Genomic DNA, 20296 nt, shown 5'->3' on the forward strand with positions numbered 1-20296 from the left:
AGGGGTTGTGTGTTACTTCCAGAAAGTAGCACAAAGAAGGTTTAGGTGTGGCCAGGATGGGCCAGCAAGGCAGGATGTACTCAGCACCACTTACATTTTAAAGGGCTGCGTCTACCGCACACCAAAGGAATCTGACACTAGGTCTGCCCAGTCTTTGTTCACTTCAAACAGTTTGGAGCCTTGACAGAGAAATGGAGAAGATCTTTATAGAACTAGATCTGGGATTAGGACATGGATCACACAAAGGTTGGCACCAGGTAGAACTACTGGACCTCCAGAGACACACTTCAGAACACTGCTGGAACTGTGGAAGATGCAGAAGGACTGCTTTGCTTCATGAAGCACTACCTTGCTATCTGAGAAAGGAGATTAGACCTGCTTACCTTCACCCAAGGCTAACCTGAGTGACTCCAAATGCCAAGTGGGGCCAATCCAGTCCTGGGCCCTAGGACGTGTCTATACACTGTTGATTCAGGAAAAAAACCCATGCATCGCCATCATTGTGTGGCTCAGAACTGGTGCATCGCCCTTGATGCCGACTCATCACCACAAAGACCAAAGACATTGCATTGCCAACTGCTTGGATCGATGATGATGCATCTCTTGCATCTTAGTGTTAGACAATGCAATGACTCATCTCCAACTCACATGTAATGGAACCGATGCAACACCTACATCTGAAGGGATTGATGACAACGCATTGCCTTCTGTGCTCTTCACTTCTCGTCCTCAACGTCGACACAACCGTGAACAAAGGCACTGTTTCAGCTGGCCAAGATTGGTCCCTGCGTCCAACCAGTGCTCCACCGTGGAAGGCCTAAACTTTTGGATTTGACCCAGTCTAGCACAACCATATAGCCCCGAATGGCACATTGTACTTTTAAGCACTACATTTCAGTTTATTCTATAAAAATGCATAACTTGAGTTATACATTTTGGATTTTTGTCATTTGTTCTTGTTTTGTTAAATAAATGAATCTCCATTTTTCTAACTAGGTGTGGTATCTTTTTGTGTGGTGTTTTCACTGCTTTACCGTTTGAAGTCTTGCACAAATACTTTACATATTGCCTCTTAAATTAAGCCTGACTGCTCTGTGTCAAGCAATCAGAGGGTGAGGACAGGTGAATTTAGGATGGGTATCTATCTGACTTACCTTGACTAGGATTGTAGTTCTTGCTTGGACAGGGTCGGTCTTTCTTCCAACCAGAAACCCAATTTCTAAAATGTCCTATTTGAATAATGCCTTAGATTATAATTTTTGGTTTAACTGTCCTCAAATACTATGCTGCATTTGACGGTCATGTTGGAATAAAATTTCTTGTATGTTATGCATTAAGTATTATACAGATTATCTCATTTATTGTCTAGATTATTCTCGAAATGCAGCAAGCAGTGTTTTTTTTCTTTTCCTGACCAGACATTGTAGGATGTAGTCTTCCCCCGACTGTCAAAAGTCTAGCTTTTAATCCCTCTTTGAACAGTGTAATAACTTGTTTTTCTTCCATCCAGAGCAGCTGGCAGTCATTTTTGCAATGCCACTACATTAGAATAATAATATCCAGCATATAAGCTAGCAATAATCGTAGACAATATAAATGCATCTGAATGTGGAGTAAGGATAAGCAAATATTTAAGCAAATATAACAGCTCAATACAGAGTGTTGCTGTAGGACTCAGAAACCATCTTTGGCTATTTTTCATATAAATGGGATGTAGTCATAGGAATACCATTTGGAAAACCTGATCACAGAAAAAGATGGATCCATTTCAGCCATACAGGGTTACAGAGCTTGCTGTTAAAATGTAGATACTGCTTTCTGCTTAGTTATCACAGGTTGTGCAATAAGCAATTCCTGTGTCGAAGTTAGATATCACTCCTATTTATAACAGCCCACTGCCCAATTCATAACATAACATGCTTCGTTTGCATGATTAATTACAACTGTTGCAATAATTTACTTAAAATACAAATAAATAAACAAGAAGTGTGATTCCATTTTTACAACAACATGGTTTTGCATATAAAATTGAAGAGAGATTGGTTAAAATGTTCAAAATGCAGTCGCTCGTGTATTATGGTTCCAAGTCCCCAGCAAGGGGACTAGCATGTGCAAACTCAGCGAGATGAGATGTAAGAAAGCACGTGGTTTGCCTGGGCCCTCTGCTGATGCTATAACTATAAACAATCTCCAGGTATGGAAATTCTTACTAAATAACACGTGCCACGTGATAGAAATTCAACACATTTCATGCATCCACACACAAGTATGTAGGACTAATTCGACTAACTTTGATCGGGATTTATAGATTATCTATATTGAAGCTTTCATTACAATGAGGCTTGCCTGAAGGTGTGCACGCGAGTTTGTGTCTCGAGAGAACACCTGAAGAAGACACATTTCTGTACGAACAATTCCCCAAATCCCTGGTTTACTTATTTCCTTCACATGTATGTAGTTGTCTCACTTTTAGATCCCTTGCCCCGTTAAGTGCTGCAATGCTTTCGAGCAATATTTGGGATATATCAGTATCGAATCCGACATAGAAGGCATGCCACACATGGAGGAAAAATAAATAATAGGAATGATTAATAAATTGATATCAATTCATGACAAGTGTACGGTATTTACCTTCAATCAGAACATTCACACATGTTCATGAAATCAGCATGACTCTTACAAAACCATCCCTGCTAAATAACCACAGCCGAAGCGGTTGTTTAATAAGGATTGCTAATTGAAAAATGTAAAAATTACAATATTCAGTGTTGCGCGTACCTTCACTGCGACCAGCATCTTGTCCTTGGTGGGGCTAAGATTATAGCACTCAGCCAGAAACACTTTTCCAAATGCACCTTCTCCCAGCTCTCTCTTCAAAACAATGTCTCGTCTCTTAATGTACTGAACATCTGTAAGTGGGAAAAGAACAAACAAACATAAGGACGGTTAAGGAAGCAGGAATTGGTTCATTTAAGAAAAAATGTTGTGCAATACAATTACTGTAAATTGTCTTCCTGTAACAGGCAATAAGAAGCACTCCAATTAGTTAACGTCTCAGGGGTTGAATTGTTCCAGAGTCAAGACTGCATGGCAGCTGTTTCACGAGAAGCAAAGCGAGTGGAGTTTATGGATGGCTTGTTGACTAAAAAGGGGGCTTGTGGGAAAAGAGTCCACAATGTAAAGCCATGTACGCTCACCCGAGGCAACGAGCACCGATAGTGCAACTAAATTTAAATGGCGCTTGTTAACACAGCGAATGTGCCACTGTAAACAATTATCATGAAGTTCCATATGGTAATGCAAGATAGGGACACTGTTGCAAATTGGAATTGGTTAGTCACGTTGCAACGTGCCCACAAATGTATATCTGATGCCGCAGTTATGAAAATATTTTAGACTTGAAATACACACATTTTATTGATCTTTGCTGATCACTTGCCAAACAACGCAATAGTTTTTTTACAGATGAGATGTTCAGAAAGTTACTTACCCTACTCCATCATTAGTATTTTACTTATATATGAAAATGTCAAGTCTGGTCTTGAGGGTTACTGAACTAAACATACACTGCAAGGATCTGTGTTTGATTTCCCGCAAGTTACTCCACTTTCATCCTTTTCAGGTTGATAAATGAGTTTCTATCTGCTTGTGGGCTATCAATAAACATCTGTTATATCAATTAGTGAGACTATCTCACAAGAGTGGTCGAAAAACCTAAGGTCTGAAACAAAAGAATCTAGGGGGAGTAAGTGGTTCTGAACCCATTTTCTAACACTCCTAAATGCAAATAGATGTCTTACACCTGAGAATGTTTGACTACATACAATGAACATGTGGGATGACAGATGGCATTGGTTCGTAACAGGGCTGTTCTCCATCGAGGGGTTCTAAATGACAAGAGCATTTTTGACCACTACCCAACTACTTATCTATAACTTCATCTTGTGTATGCCACCCACAAAATAATTTCCCCCTGCTCATCTAAGCAGTGCAGAGGTTAGATGAGACAAAGGGGGGGCTTTGCACAACATGGGACACCTACTACCTTAGTCCTTTCAAGTACCTGGCATTTTGTCACCTTTCCCAAGAATCTTCGGATGAACCTTTCTTTCATCAGCATCTTGACACTCTCACCATCCAGCCTTGCTAGTTTCCTTCCTCACCTGCACTATGCTAAATAATATCCTGTCTCTTCTACCATCCCAATCCACACTCTGGAATACCCACCCTTCAACTTTTCCATTCCAAAAAATTACGGCTATGTATTCCTCCTCATTCACACTTGCCAACATGTCTCTAGAAATCCTTGGTTTGTGGTGCACAACACAGGTAAGAGCTCAGATGTAATGGTCTGACTCGTCAATGCTCTAAAGTCAGTGAAGTGAAAAAACAAACCTCCTTCTTGGGTGCATCGACATTAGAATACCTGCGTTCTCAAACCTCTGCTCTATAAAATGGCATGCTAATGGCTGTGTCCACTGCAAGTAAGAGCGGTGGGGAAGTGGGGCACAAGATGCAAGGGGTGTGTGGGGGGGGCGATTTTGAAACGATGGGGGAAAAATTATTATTTATTTAACTCTCCCTCATCATCTGTCGAAATTCCTTCCACCACCCAGCCCCACTGCCTCATCACTCTTACCTGCATGGGACTTGGCTGCTCCCTAAGTAATCTTTACATAACACTGATTTCTTACAGTTATAGACCGACTGTCACCTTCTAGTCATTTAAAAATGTACCAAGTATAAAGCTTATTTTAACAAAATAAAACATCAGTAGATGTTTAAGTTTTTGTATTATTGCAACATTAGGTAATATCTTAGTGCAAGATGTAAACTAAAATATTAATTTCGGGGGGGTCATTTGAGCAAGCCTACAGCCAGCGATACTCCCGCCGTGAGGGCAACGGCTTTTCCAGCACAGCCTACCTGCCAAACACCGTGAAGGCAACGGCCAGACTTTACAGCAGCGCAGCTTTCCCGGCCAGACACCACAGATCCCAGGTGCCCCGGGGACCAGCGGCACACCCGGGACACCACCGCCTGCGCCCGGAGGCGCAATTCAACAGCGGAGTGCCGAGCGCTCTGTGGGGGGTCATTTGAGCAAGCCTACAGCCAGCGATACTCCAGCCGTGAGGGCAACAGCTTTTCCAGCACAGCCTACCTGCCAAACGGCGTGAGGGCAACGGGCAGACTTTGCAGCAGCGCAGCTTTCCCGGCCAGACACTACAGATCCCAGGTGCCCCGAGGACCAGCGGCGCACCCGGGACATCACTGCCCGTGCCCGAAGGCGCATTTCAACAGTGGAACGCAAAGGGCGGGCCATCTCTGGCCGGAGGGGGCTGGGCTGGGCCCCCCTCTAACATCCGCTGCAAGCAAACGTACTGTTCCACAGTAATTATTTCGCCAAGCAATTATGGGGAAAAGAGAATTGAGGGTTGTAAACCCAATGGAGGGGGAGGAGCGACCCTGGACTCATACCTGGTGAAAGTATTAAGCATGCTTAATGATGAAACTGAAAGAACAGAAAGGAGGCTTTCGTTGGACCCAGGCTGTACCGATACTGTCATGGTACATGACATCCCAGAGTCATTGACTCCATCCCCAGGACTACCACAGGACTTGATAGACCTGGTTGAACCACCCTGTATGTCAAAAGTAGCCATGTTAAATCCCTAAATGTTTCCCCCTCAGGTTAAACCGATGATGTGTCATATTGTAATTCCCCGTCGCCCACCCCAATCCTGAGATGATGTACTAGGGCTGGTGGGGCGGTACCCCCTGTAAAGGTTAAACAACAGAAGGGGGTAAGGCTTCCAAAAGTAAAATCTAAATTATCCAAACAACCGCCCCCAATCATCCAACCCTCGTTGGAGGATTTATCTAAAACCATCTGCGTAACCCTCAAGAAGAAGAGATCTTACTCTGGTCCCAATTATGTCTAGGCTGTCCTCTATTGAAGACCGAGTGATTGCTCTGGAGCAAAATGGTGGTTTGATATCTCAGTCTAATGCCTCCACTGTAGGATTAGTATTAGCACACAAGGTACCTGATGGGCAGACAGCTATTACAAAGGGGCAGGTTCACCCAATCCCTCTTAACCCAGGGTATATCTGACCACCCATTGCTGCTGAGAGGTGAACTACCAAAGACCAAACCCTCGAAATAGCTGCCCCAAAACATACCAGTGGACAAGTAATTTTGGAGAAGGTGGTCCCCCCACACATACCACCTTTGTTAGAGAGAGAGGCATTCCAATTTGTACCCGAGGCACTTTCATTAGTTCTTGTCTTGGCCAATGCTCCGCTACTGGGTCCTGGTCAAGTGGAAACTTCAGCCACATTAATTGACAAAGCTTTGCATTGGCTGACTAATAACATGAGGATATCTGCAAGGGGTAGACAGCAACTAGGCAGGGAAATTATAATAGCTAGAAGGGTGACATGGTTACGCAATCATAAAAATAGATTGAAGGGTGATTGTATAGCAATGAATTTTTCGAGTCCCCAGGTGCTGACTAATGTGTTGGCAAACCTACTCCCACCCCAACAAAGGGTTTCTGCAATAATTCCACTTACCTAGAATTTTTTTATGATAGGAGTTGGTGTGTAAGGAGTAGCAGCAGACCTAGGCCAAAACGCTTGCACGCATTGATGCCTTTCGGGAGGGTGACACCAATTGCTCAAGTCTTCCACGTGGGATTCCTCAATTTCTATGTCCCCGCAACAAAAAAAACAAAATGCCGGCCAATAGGTGGCCTGGTAATTTGGGTGCGCCAGAGTCTACGATGTAAGGTGCAACAAATTAGGTCCCCAATGCATGATATTATGATGGTTAGACTCGAATGGACCCATGGTCATAGGGTGGCTATCTTTAATGTCTATGCCAAGGGGCTAGTAGGGGGGGCACACATCTGAGGTAATAGCCACTCTCGACACCCAGCTTGAGGCTCTCCCAGACCAGATTGTTACGATAGTGGGTGGAGATTTTAATACAACCTTTGAACCGCTTGGCCAAGATGATCAGGCTCTCACGGCAGACCAGGACCATAGATGGGGAATTCCACAACTTGAAGTACCTACTATAAAAAGATGGACAGCTGCAGCTATGCAACTAAAGGCTATGTGTTTAGAAAGAGGGCTTAGAGTAGCAAATGGGAGAACCTCCTCAGACCGCCAGGGAGCGAACACGTTTGATAACGGACAGAACAGCAGCAGCATAGATTATTTGCTGGTGGATATAGGATTATGGCATTGTCTGGTAGATATAGTCATCAAAACCTTTGTTCGCTGTTTCAAGCACAAAAGGGGGACAGAGATGAGCCTCCTAGGAGAGGGATGATTACACTAGACATTGTTGCTTCAAACAATATGTGCCATGTTAAATGGCACAAATTTATTGAGAACCCCGTGAATTTGGATGCGCTCAAAGCTGAGGTTTGGCAGCAAATTGGCCCAACTTAATCCACAAATTAGTAGCCCGGATTTTACCAAAGTAATGCTAGAGGCACATACCCAACTTTTCTCTAGACTTAAATCCTTTTTTAAGAAGGTTCTAAACCCGGAAAAGGTGGTATAATGAGGCATGTAGATCTGTCCGTCAAAAACTGAGTGTGGAATTAAGGATAAAGAATACCTCTAGAGTGTGAGAGGCAAGGGATTCCTATAGATACGCTCAGAGGGCTGCTAAAAGAAAGTGGGATGAGGATAGGTAGCGGGACCGGAAATATGCTTGTGAAGCCAAAGATTCCAAGCAATTTGGGAATATCATTAAATGGGACCTCTAGCAGAACCTCCTCAAAATAATGTTGCTCAGTCCCAGTGGCTGGAATTCTTTAAGCCCCAATATGCTCGAAGTCTGGAAGAGGAGGAGTGCCCTTTACCTCCTGCTATCTTTTACCAAGGCCAGTTTTTTTACCATCAAGGATGTTAGTATAGCATTAGACTGTGTGACTGGGGGTAGAGCTCCAGGCATGGACGGCATCCCTGCTGACGTTTTTTTAAGTGATATATCGTCCTGGTGTCAGTACTGTGCACTGCTAGCCAATTCAGTGGCCTGGGGTGCTCCCATTCCATTCTCGTGGAAGAGAGCTGAAATAATTTCTGTTTTTAAAACGGGCGACAAATCTCTCCCAAGTAAATATAGGCCTATTAGCCTCATAGACTGAGCTCAAAAACTCATTGGCCGATTAGTACAAAACAAAATACAGACTTGGGTAGAGGAATACAATATTTTGTCCCCATTCCAAGCCGGTTTTCGTCGCTGCACAAGCTCCATTGACCAAGTCTTCTATTTTATTGCACTTTATTGGAGGAATGTGGTCTTGAGGAAAGGGTCAATCTATGCAGTCTTTGTCGACTTGAAATCGGCTTTCGATTTAGTCCCCCGTTCTAAACTCTGGAAAGTTCTCACTGAATTGGGGATGCCCCCTGAACTATTGACTTTCCTCGTCCGCTTACATGAGAACAACTTTGCTAAAATCAGATGGGGGGTACAGGGTGAGGTTACCGATTCATTCCCTGTCAAGCGTGGTGTTCTGTAGGATTGTGTCTTGGCCCCCACCCTGTTTTCCTTAGATATAAATGGAATAGTTGGCCATCTACGTAGTTCTCCCACTAATGCCCCTGTTATAGCTGGGGTAGGTGTGCCCATCCTCATATTCGCGGACGACACCCTGATTGTCTCACAGACCCCGAGTGGGTTGCAGAAAGCTGTCAACACCTTTGGGGAATTTTGCCAACTGCGTGGACTTGAGATTAATACCTCAAAAACCAAGTTCATGTCCCTGAACCAGCACAAATCCTTTAAAGGTAGATTCCTCCTTAATGATATACCCCTAGAACAGGTGGAGGCTTTCACCTATTTAGGTATTTTACTCCAGAGCAACAGGGGTTGGAAAGGTCATACAGACATGGCTACTCTAAAATTCCATCAGCTTGCAGGTGCCCTATCCTCTAAACACAAATCCTCACTCACAAAGCCGATTACACCTGCTTTGGAGATTTATAACATGAAAGTAATAAGTGCTACCCTGTATGGATCAGAGCTATGGGGATTTACTAACTTGAGCCATCTAGCAAAAGCGGAGAATTTTTTTTTAAGCAGTTTAGTTGGTGCTCCCCAAAGCACCCCTACCGCTCCACTCTTGCTTGACCTTGGCAGGAAAAACGTGGTAGACATAGTGAGGTTACGGCCACTATTATATTGGAGACAAATCAGGACCACCCCTGAACTTGCTCATTATGTTCAGGCACTGAAGGATGTGATCTCGGTAGATCGCTTCCACACAATTCAGTGGCTTAAAGAGCTTAGATCACTCTTAAAAAAACTGGATCTAAGCTTTTTATGGGATGAACCTGATACATCAACTTTCGCATCCAAAAAACATTTGAAAGAAAAATATTGGGAAGTGGTTTTGATATCATCCCTTAGAACCAGTACTAACACCAACTTAACTGGCCATTTTTTAGATCATAAATCATTGCCCTTTTGTGAAGCGTGTTGGGATGTCATTGAGAGCCACCTGGACCGCAAACTGTACTTTCAATTCAGGGTAGTAACCCTCCCAGTCGAAGCTTTTACCTATAAATGGGCGCAATCGCTAGATTACAAATGTCATAACTTCTCAAACTCGGTTGAGACTATAGCCCATTTATTTTTTGTATGTCCCCTCTATGTTCCCCTTCGACGCAATGGCTTAAACCCATATGCTCAACTTTGGGCACTCGGAGGCACATAGAAGCCCTAAGGATATTAGAGTCAGACTGCACACCCTTCATAGCTGTTGCTGTAGCCACATTTTTAAGATGGGCCTGGATTATACGCACACGCACTTTTCTGTCACTTGACGCTAGCTAGCATATCGTATGACAATATTAAAGCTGTTTTTATCCCCAAACCAATTTTTTATTAGATTATAATTGAATTTTCATTTGCTTAATAATCAACAGTAACCAAAGGAATTTAATATCTTTTTATTCGGGGTATTGTTATGTACTATGTGTTTTGTATTTGATGTATTGTGCGTGCTTTTATGACTTCCTGTCGAATAAAGCTTTTTTGAAATTAATTTCCTATTGTTAAAATGGAAACCATTTATATGAGCTACGTCAAACTTTAAGCTGATAAGAAATCAAACTATGTATTTTTCTTGCATGTAAGACTTATTTTTCGAATGTCATTTTGGATATCTCTATTTTCATGACAAGAACGAAAATCTACCTCTGTGAATTTTAACACAGATTGACGTTTTGCAAACTCTTCGCTTGTCCATCTGTCTCCATGTGTTCATTGCATCTTAATTTTTACAACCGGTCTCCAAATCCACTTATGTTTTTAAACCCCATAGTTGTTCTCCTGTTAAGTAAGCACTTTATAAAACTGTTTTGTGAGGCCAGCCACATTGTTAATGATTCTGCTAGCAGGCTTCATATGTTCACTGGTTTACGAGACAAAGCAACACGTTTAGACAATAATTGATATGATTTAAAAAGGGAAAAAATTGTAATATTAGTCATCTACCCAAAAATAAAAATATTTATTATCCACTAAGTTGTATCTAAATCCCATTGTTTGACAAGCTGAATGAAATATGCTACGATACATTAACAGGACAAATACAAATATATGTTGCTAATGCTAACAAATAATGTTCAGTTACGGGAAGCCAATATTTGATTTTAAAGACCCTATCATCAGCAGTCGATTTTTGTTTTAAGAGTAGTATTAGGAAAAGAAATCAACATCTAATGGGCCTCGTAATGAAGCACATACTGGTAGAACATTTTCCACTGCCGCTTAATAAATTGTTCAGTGAGCAGGAGATATTAAAGAACTATTATCAACACAGTAAATAGTAAGATATATGCTAGAAAGCTAACTAGACAGGCAATAGAGGTTTAAATAGTGTTCTACTGAGGATGAATAGGAAAAAGGAATAAGTGAAGAACACCATTGCTGTTTTTGTTAAATTCAAACAAGTTGTTTTGGCAGGTAGTTGGTAAGATAGGAAATATATACATATAGGAATACATTCAAAGTAAATGTAATAATCACTGCTAGTATGGATTTAATAGTATTGATTACTGTATATAGATTTGTTTTATATGAGAAAGAAAACAATTATGAAATCCTGCATTACAGAGATTTAATATACTTCCAAAATATATTTTCCCTGTATCACATATGAAGCGTTTTGTATGCCACAGGTGTGACAGTACCTTAATTATGGACGTACTGCAATTAAAATGTCTACAGAATTACATTTGTTAAACTACATTGAGTTGCTTACCTACTAAACGTGGTTGCATAAAAGTGATCTGTTTGTCATAGGGTTTGCTAGAGAGCACTAGATTAACAGCCTAGAAATATGAACATTTTGCCAGCTTTAATTTGAACCAAAATAATATTACTGTTTCGGTCAAAAAAAATCCTGTCTACTGATCCAATTCATTCACTGTTATATAAGACATATGATAACCCACCCCACGTTACATGTATTTATAATGTAATCACTTTATCCACCTACAGAAATATTACATAAACAATATCATCTTCCAACATATTGTCAATGTAAGTAAATACGGATAAGTATATATCTACTTTATGTAACTCCACATCTCCTACCATGTATGGTTTGAGCATCCAGGAAATAAATATGAATAGCTGGTATGACAAAAAAATGAAATTTGGCAAATAACTCAACCAAATAAAATAAGAAGACAAAAAAGCAAATGGATAGCCCATATTATGTAATGGTAGCATGATATAAGAAGAATGGCCGTTTGTAATTGAAAAATGTTAAAGGAGGCAATGCCTGAAACGGTGTTACAGATCTTATTTCTCAGTGATTTGACTGTTGTATTGCAAAGAACTCCGAGTACGAAATTAGGAAATATGGCACCGTTTAGAATTAGCTTTTATAAACAAATGCATACCACACTGTTCTGTATAGCATAATTATTTTTTCTAGTAGCAGTTTGTTTTGGTGAAAGAGTTCTTGAAACTGGCAAAGATGATATATAAAATAGCACTACTAGGTATGGTTTACAAATAGAAAGTGCTAATATGTGAAAGACCTGAAGGCCTGTAGGTCAGAAATCAAGAGAGTTGAAGAGAGATATGGTCACATTTGATGTTGATTTTTAACGTGCTGTTGGAAATGGCCCTTTTTGCAGAGGTATACCCAAACCTTTTGCTTCTTCCTCCTATTTGTTCCTAACCTGTTGTGGTTGGCTTTAAAACTCTGGACACTTTACCACTGCTAATTAGTGCTAAAGTGCATATGCTCTCTGTGTAAGTTGTTATTATGATTTACTGGTAAGCCTAAGTGCACTGAGTGTGCCAGGGCCTGTATATCAAATCCTACTAGTGTGCCTGCCGCACTATTTGTGCCACCCACATGTGTAGCCCTGAAAAGATGTCTCAGGCCTGCAACTGCTGTGCCTGTGCACAGTTTGTTAACTGCCATGTCGACCTGCCAAATGCCCCCACTTGCTATCCCTTTTCTTACATGTTAGTCCCCCCTAAGGTAGGCCCAAGGTACCCCTGTGGGTCAGGTGCAGTGGATGTGAAAGGTAGGACATGGCCTGATGTGTGTCCCTGTCCTGATAGTGAAATACTGCCAATTATGTTGTTCACTATTGTAAGGCTATCTGTTCCCATTGGAAAGAATGGGGAGTTTGCTTATAACATTTTATAAGAATATCTGCCACTGGAAACCAGATAGGAAAATAACGTTTAGCATGCCTGAACTCAGAATCTAAAGATGTATCTCTTAGGAAAGGTGATTTTTACATTCTATGTTTGAAAATACCACTTTTAGAAAGTGGGTATTTTCTTGCTTAGCCATTCTGTGTGCCTCTGCTGGGCTGTCTATTGACTGTCTTTGGAGTGGGAGGGTGGACGGATAAAGGATGGATGTAAGGATGAAAGGGTGGATGGATGAAGGATGGATGTATGGATGTAAGGATGAAAGGGTGGATGGGTGAAGGATAGATGGATGAAGGATAGATGTATGGGTGTAAGGATGAAAGGGTGGACGGATGAAGGACGGATGGAGGGATGAAAGGGTGGATGGATGGAAGGATGAAAGGGTGGACGGATGAAGGATGGATGGATCAATGGATGGATAAAAGGTTGCATGGATGAATGATGCATGGATGGATGTGTGAAAAGGTGGGGGGGATGAATGATGGGTGGATGGATGGATGAAAGGGTGGGTGGATGAAAGGGTGGATGGATGAATGATAGATGTATGGATGGGAGGATGGGAGGATGAAAGGGTGGATGGATGTAGGGATAGATAAAAGGTTGCATGGATGAATGATGGATGGATGTGTGCAAAAGGTGGGTGGATGAATGATGGGTGGAATGATGGAAGGGTGGATGGGTAAAGGATGGATATATGTATGGAAAGATGAAAGGGTGGATGGATGAAGGATGGATGGATGGATGGAAGGATGGATGGATGTGTGAAAGTGTGGGTGGATGAATGATGGATGGATGTGATGAGGTCTAACAGGTGCATTTATGGTTGTCAAAAGATGATGATGAGGAGTACCAGTTTCTAGAAACTTTTGTCGGAAGGGGGTCCTTACCCCTAAAAAGGTTTTACAAGGGGGTCTCGGCATCAAAAAGTTTGGAGACCTCTGCTCTAGAGAGTCTGGAAGAGTCAGTGCTAGACTGAATAGGCCTGTTCTGCATTTGAAGTGTACAGTGGCTCCAGAGAGTCTGGATGAGTCAGTTCCAGGGCCGGGCTGGCTACCGGGCAGTTTAGAATGCTGCAGAGCTGCTGTCTGATTTTACTTCAGTGGGGGCTGATTTCGTTCATGGAGACCTGCGTGTGCTTTGAAATAATGAAAGCAAAACAAATTTCGTTTAGTACACGCAGGTCCCCATCAACAAAATCAGCCAGCATTCCAAACTGCCCGGAAGTCAGTCCGGCCCTGTTCATTGCTAGGCTGAATAGGCCTGGTCTGCATTTGGAGTGGTGGGAGGAGTAGCACCTGCACCTGAATAGGGCTGTGCCTACCTTCCATAATAATAGCTCCACCCCCCAGTGGCATGTCTGGGGACAGGGCTTGCACTTACAATGGGGAGTGTCGTGCACTGTAAGGAGATTTTCTGGTGCCCTCAGAACTGGTTTGGATTGGGCTCAGAGTCCTGGGCCAAGAGAGAACAAAGAGATTTACTGTATAAAAAAGGGGCCCAGACCCCAGACATTTAGATCATCCCTGGAATTCAAGAGGACCCTTTGCCAAGGAGAAGAGCTGGAAAGACTCAGTAGAAGTATTGCCCCTTTGCTTTGTGATGTGTGGGGTTGGCCTGCAGTTGCTGTTTCTGCAGAAGGAAAGGAGAAGGACTTTGCTGTGTGCTGGGTCTCCTGCTTGAAGGAGATCTCCTGTGTATGCTGGCCTCCAGTTCTGAAGTCTCAGGGACTCCAAGACTTAACTCCCCTGAACTCTGCTGCTGTGAGTTCTGACCAACCAGGAGGTGCCTGTGCCAGTATTGGACCTCTGTATGTTGTTGCTGCTGTTTGGGAGCTGGAAGAGAGAAGGAACTTGAAGAGCTACAAAAATGATGCATCGCTCTTCTTGCGGCTGTTTTTCAGAAGCATCTTCACGGCAAGAGAAGAATTTCCACGCATCGCTGTGCCGCTACGAAAACCAACGCAGCGCCTGTCACTGCTGCAAGAATCAACGCATCGAGGTGTCGTGGCTGATGAAAACCGACGCAGCACCTCTGGCCACAGCCGCATTGAATACTGATGCATCCCAGATTTGCATGTATCCCACCTGTGCAACAAGTATTCCTGACGCATCACCTGCGGACCGGAACCGTCACGAAGAATTGACGCTTCACTTTCCTCTACAGACCGGATTCTGCTCATCACTTCTCCTGCATGCAGCAGAACTGTCACATTGCCTCCCCAATGTCTCAGGAAATGACACATCTCTTTGTTTTCAATGCTTTTTCACTCTGTGGCTGTTTTTTGACGCAACTACAGGTACTTTGCGTAAATGTCCAGCATCCATAGTTTTGTATGGTACAAGTTCTTGAAACCTTTTGAAAGTCATAATTTTAACTATGTATTTTGGATTTTTGTTGTGCTGGTCTTGTTGAGTTTAGATAAAGATATTTTATTTATCTAACCTGGTGTGGTGTCCATTTGTGGTGCTTTCATTATGTCACCGTGAGATTGTTACAAATACTTTACACATTGCCGGTGGTTAAAGCCTGTCTACTCGTGCCAAGCTACCACGTGGATGAGCAGGGGGTATCTAAAGTGTGTATCCCCCTTACCCTGACTAGAAGCAAGGGTCCCTTTTTGGACAAATGTACCTACCTCTGCAACTAGAGCCCCTATTTCTAACACTTGCTTATCATGTGGACACCTAAGAACGTCATTGGTTCTAGCTGAGGAAATATCACAGAATATAGTGGGGCACTAGTAGAATCATTGTAGATGAACCGTCTGGAGGATGATCTGGAGATGAGTGTATAGCCGGAGGAAGCAGGGGGACTGATGTTGCGGGACTCAGAAGCTAGGCAGTGGTGCTTTATAAACAGGAAGAGAAAGCATACCAAAGAATATTGAGGCATAAGTAAACATGCATGAAGTAGTAAATTCATAAAACAAACAGCATGTGCCTCGATCTCAACTACATCAGGGAGCGGGTGTGGTCTATGTACCTGGGAAGAATGCCTCAGCGACATGGGACTGCCTCTGAGTCACTTTTGTTTTTGCACATGGTTTTAAGGAAGACAAGGAGTCTTCTGTTGAATATAGGACATGTGTTGGGGTATAATACAATATTTTTTTCCATGGAGATATCTGTAGGTTACATTACTTTTATGTTTTTTTTAATAGGCGGACAATGTTTAATTTGATTCTGTCTTTTACAGGGAGCCAGTGCATACCTTTGTGGTGTGATGCTAACAATGCATTTTTCTCTAGGCCAAACATCATGCTTACTGCTGAGACTGACACCATATGAAGCCTTTAACTTGGTAGGATGCTAGGCCATATTAAATATCATTACAGTAAACCAGTTATGAGTTGAATAATGTTCCTCCTACCATAGGGTGTCTTAACAGGATGAAATGATGTTTCAACAATTGCTCCTACTAGTGATTTTGACTTTGATCCACATCTCTCAAGAGCTGCACTTTCATTTTGATGAGTAAGTTGGCATAGGTGCAGGTTGGCAAGGTTTTTAAAAAGGTGGATGCGACTAACAGAACCATTTATGTTTTGTGCCATTCTATTTGAAGTAGTTATCTCTCATTTATACATCGACGCTTGTGAGGCCGTCATTTATTGCTTTTAATTGCATGCGATGTCCAGTAAATATGAACTGAATCTGTGTGTCATTCACATAGATGATTGCTAAATTACAAAAGATGGTCAACCCACACTAAAATGTATTCTTTAACACATTTTGTGATTTCTGCAAAGGTGGTATGGGAAAATGTTATTAGTAAGAATATGAATTTATTGAAAATTGTAATTAAAAATATGTATGTGTGGGTTGTTCCCTGGTGTAGGGACTTTTTCAGTAAGACTATGGTGGAGTGAGGCTAGTTTTGGTGTGAGCCCTGACTGAGTTCTGACTATGCCAAAGAAAACTGACCCACCAAAGTAGCAATGGCCTGACCAGAAGGTAATCCTCTGAGAAATTAATCGAAATAACAGTTCTATGACAGAAGTAAACAACGTACAGGCCCAAACCAGATGCAGTTTAAAATAAAAAGATGTAATAACTATAGTAACATCTAAATTAGGAAACTCAGAAGTAGGGGGTGTAAAGTTATAGAAAATTCAAAATATATTCCATTAAAACAGTGGGAAAGTCACTTTCAATATATGTTCATGGTGTGTGATGAACCCTAATGTCGGAGAACTTCTAGGCTGTCCTGCGAGTACACACAATTGACTTGGACCAGGTGGTTCATTTTAGTCAAATTTCAGATTGTGTTCAATAATGGCTCAATAAGATAAGGTGCATTGAAATTGAGCACATTTGATAACGTCTAACGTGGTGCCGAAAGCCAAAGTGGGATAAGATGGGTTCCAAACGTAGTTGTTAGATACAAGCACGTTGGATATGTTTGAGGCTTTTATGATGGTCAGTTCTTCAGAGATACTATGTTCTGATATATTTACAAGTCAGTAGAATCTAAAATGTTGTTGGAAAGTGGATTATTAGTAGTGATGAGAAAGGACTTACCACTAGTAATAAGGCCGCAATCAAAGATCCAGTCATGGTCTTAGTAAATTATTCCCTTGCTCAACCCTTAGTAGCAGCCAACAAGCAGGCAGGCTTAAATTAGGAGACATGTGTTTAAGGCATTTAAAAACACCAATACATTAAATAAGTAAGATGCAACACACAATAAAACTCCAACACCAATTTAGTAAAATTGGTTATATTTTTATGAAAAAATATACACAAAAATCCAATGTTGGTAACCAGAGATATGATTTTTTAGAGAATAAAACTGTAAAACTAGTGCTTAGAAGCAAAAAACAGTCAAAGGTTTAAAAAAGGTAAGGACAAAGTCAAGAGTTCTTTACATTTACTTCCAGAAGTGTTTCTTGATGCAGAAAAGTGGTTCACACTTCCAGCCAAGGGTTCAGAAGTGTTGGTTTGCCTCTTGAGTTCTAGGACTACAACTCCCACAAGCACCTGGTCAACGTATGGAGCTTCTTACAAAAAGTGCTCCAAATTTCTGGAACTTCTGCCTGAAATGTTTCTTATGGGTTTAAAATGTACAAAAAACCAATCCAAGGGTCTAGAAGCCCTGAGATGATCCTTGGGATGTTAGGACTACATTTCTTGCAATGTACCTGGCTAAATCCTTAATTGTCCTCTGTACACACTACAGATGGTGTCTTTTTGGTGGAGATAATGAAGGTGGAGTTCTTTCAACATGTTGCTGTCAGGGAGTCCAATCCTTCAACTTTTAAAGCATGACAAAGTCCTTAGGGCTGTAGTTCCAATTCTGCAGCAGGTGAAATCATCCAGAGTTAAATCCTCAAGGTTCTGGTGTGAGGCACAGAACTCTTGTAGATTTTTTGAACCTGTTGCTTTCATTGAGTCCCTCCATAATCTATTTTAATCAAAGCAAAGTATTTAGGGCTGTATTTCCAAAGTGTTTTGCAGGTACAGTTCTGAATGCAGTCCTGTTGGGGTGCAGACTAGGGGTTCCAGCAGGGCAATCCTTCTTCTCTTGATTATACCAGACATGAATCTGAGTTGGTAGGCAGCTCTTTCATTTTTATCCAGTGTTTCTGGGTGACATGCGGAGGGCACCCCTGACCAAGGGTGAGCCCCAGGTGTATGACCACTTCCTCCAAAGTGGGGGATTTTCTTGACCCAGAAAGCACTATTCTTCCAAAATCGAAAATGGAGAAACTCCATCCTCGAGGGTTAGATCTGGCTAAGACAAAACACTGGGGTGTTTAAGTTTCCCTAGGACTCTGCTTCCAGCCCCTCTCCTAATCTAATTACAGGTGCTCCTGTCTGGCTGCGGGTAAAGGATGTGTGAATGAGCCTGTGCTGCCATAAACTCTCATTCCCTCTTTGAAGACCAGTTTGACTACTCCACCCCATCCTGCTTTTTGCTCTGCAGCTTGCAGTTCTCCTCCCACAAGAAACCCAGTGTCTCTAATCAGGCCACTTCACACCTCATTAAGAATGCTTGTATTGGGTTGGCAGAGGCTAACCAATCAGTGAAGGGTTGCTGAAAGGCTGGATTTTGGCTTACAGAAAAGAAAGTTCTAGGACTTATTTTCTATGATAGTTATAATAAATCTAACAGTGGCAAGTTGTTGGATTTATTCTATCATGTTGATACTTTGAAGTATATGTTTAGCTTTTTTTCTTTTAATAATTACACTTTAATAATTTGTTCCCATGTTAGCTTATGGAACCAATCTTCTACAATATGGTAAAATGAAATTACTAGTTTTCCCTCACCAAGGCATATAAAACACCTTTCGTAATGTCCCCGCAAAATAGTTACAAGGGAACCTACCCTGGGGGATCCGAGGGGAGACCTTAGGGATGACTTATATGTAGAGATAAGGTAGTTTGAGACTTTGAAAGTATCCTTAAATCCAAAGTCAAATGTGCATATAATTTAAGGGCTGGCTTTTAAAATGACAGCAGGCACAATAATAGTGCACACTTAAGTGCATTAAATCTAATGAGCTTCTGGACTTACATGCCATATACCATATACTAGGGACTTACAGGTAGGTTGTAAGTACCAATTGTAATTATACATAGCTACCATTCACTTTTAATCAGAACACACACTCAGAGTCTGGTTAGCAGAGCCCAGAGCCCAAGTAGTTAAGTAGTGTGGCTCACTGGTTAGAGGCGGCAGACCCGAGAGCAGCGGACGGCCCGGGACCAGGGTTCGATTCCCGGCGCGGCAGGTTTCTGGACCAGGGTCAGCGGACTCGATAATTCTCTCGCCTCGGTGCCCACTCTGATCAGCGATCACACTCGGCAACTCTGGGCATTAGCTTGCCTCATCTTCACTAACGGCCCCACCAGACCGCCGGGGATGCCTGGTCTCACCCTGGAGATACCCATTAAGGGACCATCTCTCAGGGAAGCCAGGAAGGGTTTCGCAGCGGTCGAAGCGCCTTGGGACCCTACGGGTAAGTAGTGCGCTATATAAATGCCTATACATTTACATTTACATTTACAACCAGAGTCAGAAAACCATAATCTAGTAGTCACAATTGGGGCAAAAAGTGGGCGGATATTGCAAACAGGCCCTGGCTTCTCACACTTGCCCCTGGAATAAGATATCTCCATGGGGCTTACCTGACAGGACCTAGATTCCTTTTAAATGTGTAGCTCTGCAGGAGGCTGGCACCAACTGTCATAGGATCAAAGGGAAAGGATTCAAGGCAATAGATAAAACAGTTGCACAGTGTTAGAAATCAAGGGCCATTTGTAGACTGTCAATGAAACCTTTCCATTTCATGGACACCTCTTCTACAAGCACTTCAGTGTCACTTTCTCACTTCCAGCTAGATGTATCTCCTTCATGTGGCTCCTCACTTGCAGTTCTGAAACTGAGAACTACTGGCCTTTTACCCTGCTTGCCTCTGCACTCAAGAATACAGGAATATTCTACTTGCACACTCTTATGATGTCATCATGGCCAGTAGCATTTTAAGGATTTGAACGATTCACTGAATGTAAGTCGGTAATTTGCTATTGGGACTATTACCTACTAGCTTTTTAAAACCAATATACATGCATACATAACGAAT

At 42.1% G+C, this 20296-nt stretch overlaps 1 protein-coding gene across 3 annotated transcripts in view; it reads right to left on the minus strand.

Moving 5' to 3' along the window:
• The window catches only part of NTRK3 (neurotrophic receptor tyrosine kinase 3), a 1577634-nt gene that overhangs the window by 180126 nt on the left and 1377212 nt on the right, over positions 1 to 20296 (minus strand). For all 3 annotated transcript variants that reach the window (XM_086958117.1, XM_086958116.1, XM_086958115.1), the window contains exon 13: positions 2779 to 2909. In XM_086958117.1, the coding sequence (XP_086814243.1) occupies positions 2779 to 2909 (131 nt within the window). The remainder of the gene's footprint in view (positions 1 to 2778; positions 2910 to 20296) is intronic.

This window comes from Lissotriton vulgaris, chromosome 2_1 (genome assembly GCF_964263255.1).
Source record: "Lissotriton vulgaris chromosome 2_1, aLisVul1.2, whole genome shotgun sequence".
In the NCBI taxonomy this organism is placed as follows: domain Eukaryota; kingdom Metazoa; phylum Chordata; class Amphibia; order Caudata; family Salamandridae; genus Lissotriton; species Lissotriton vulgaris.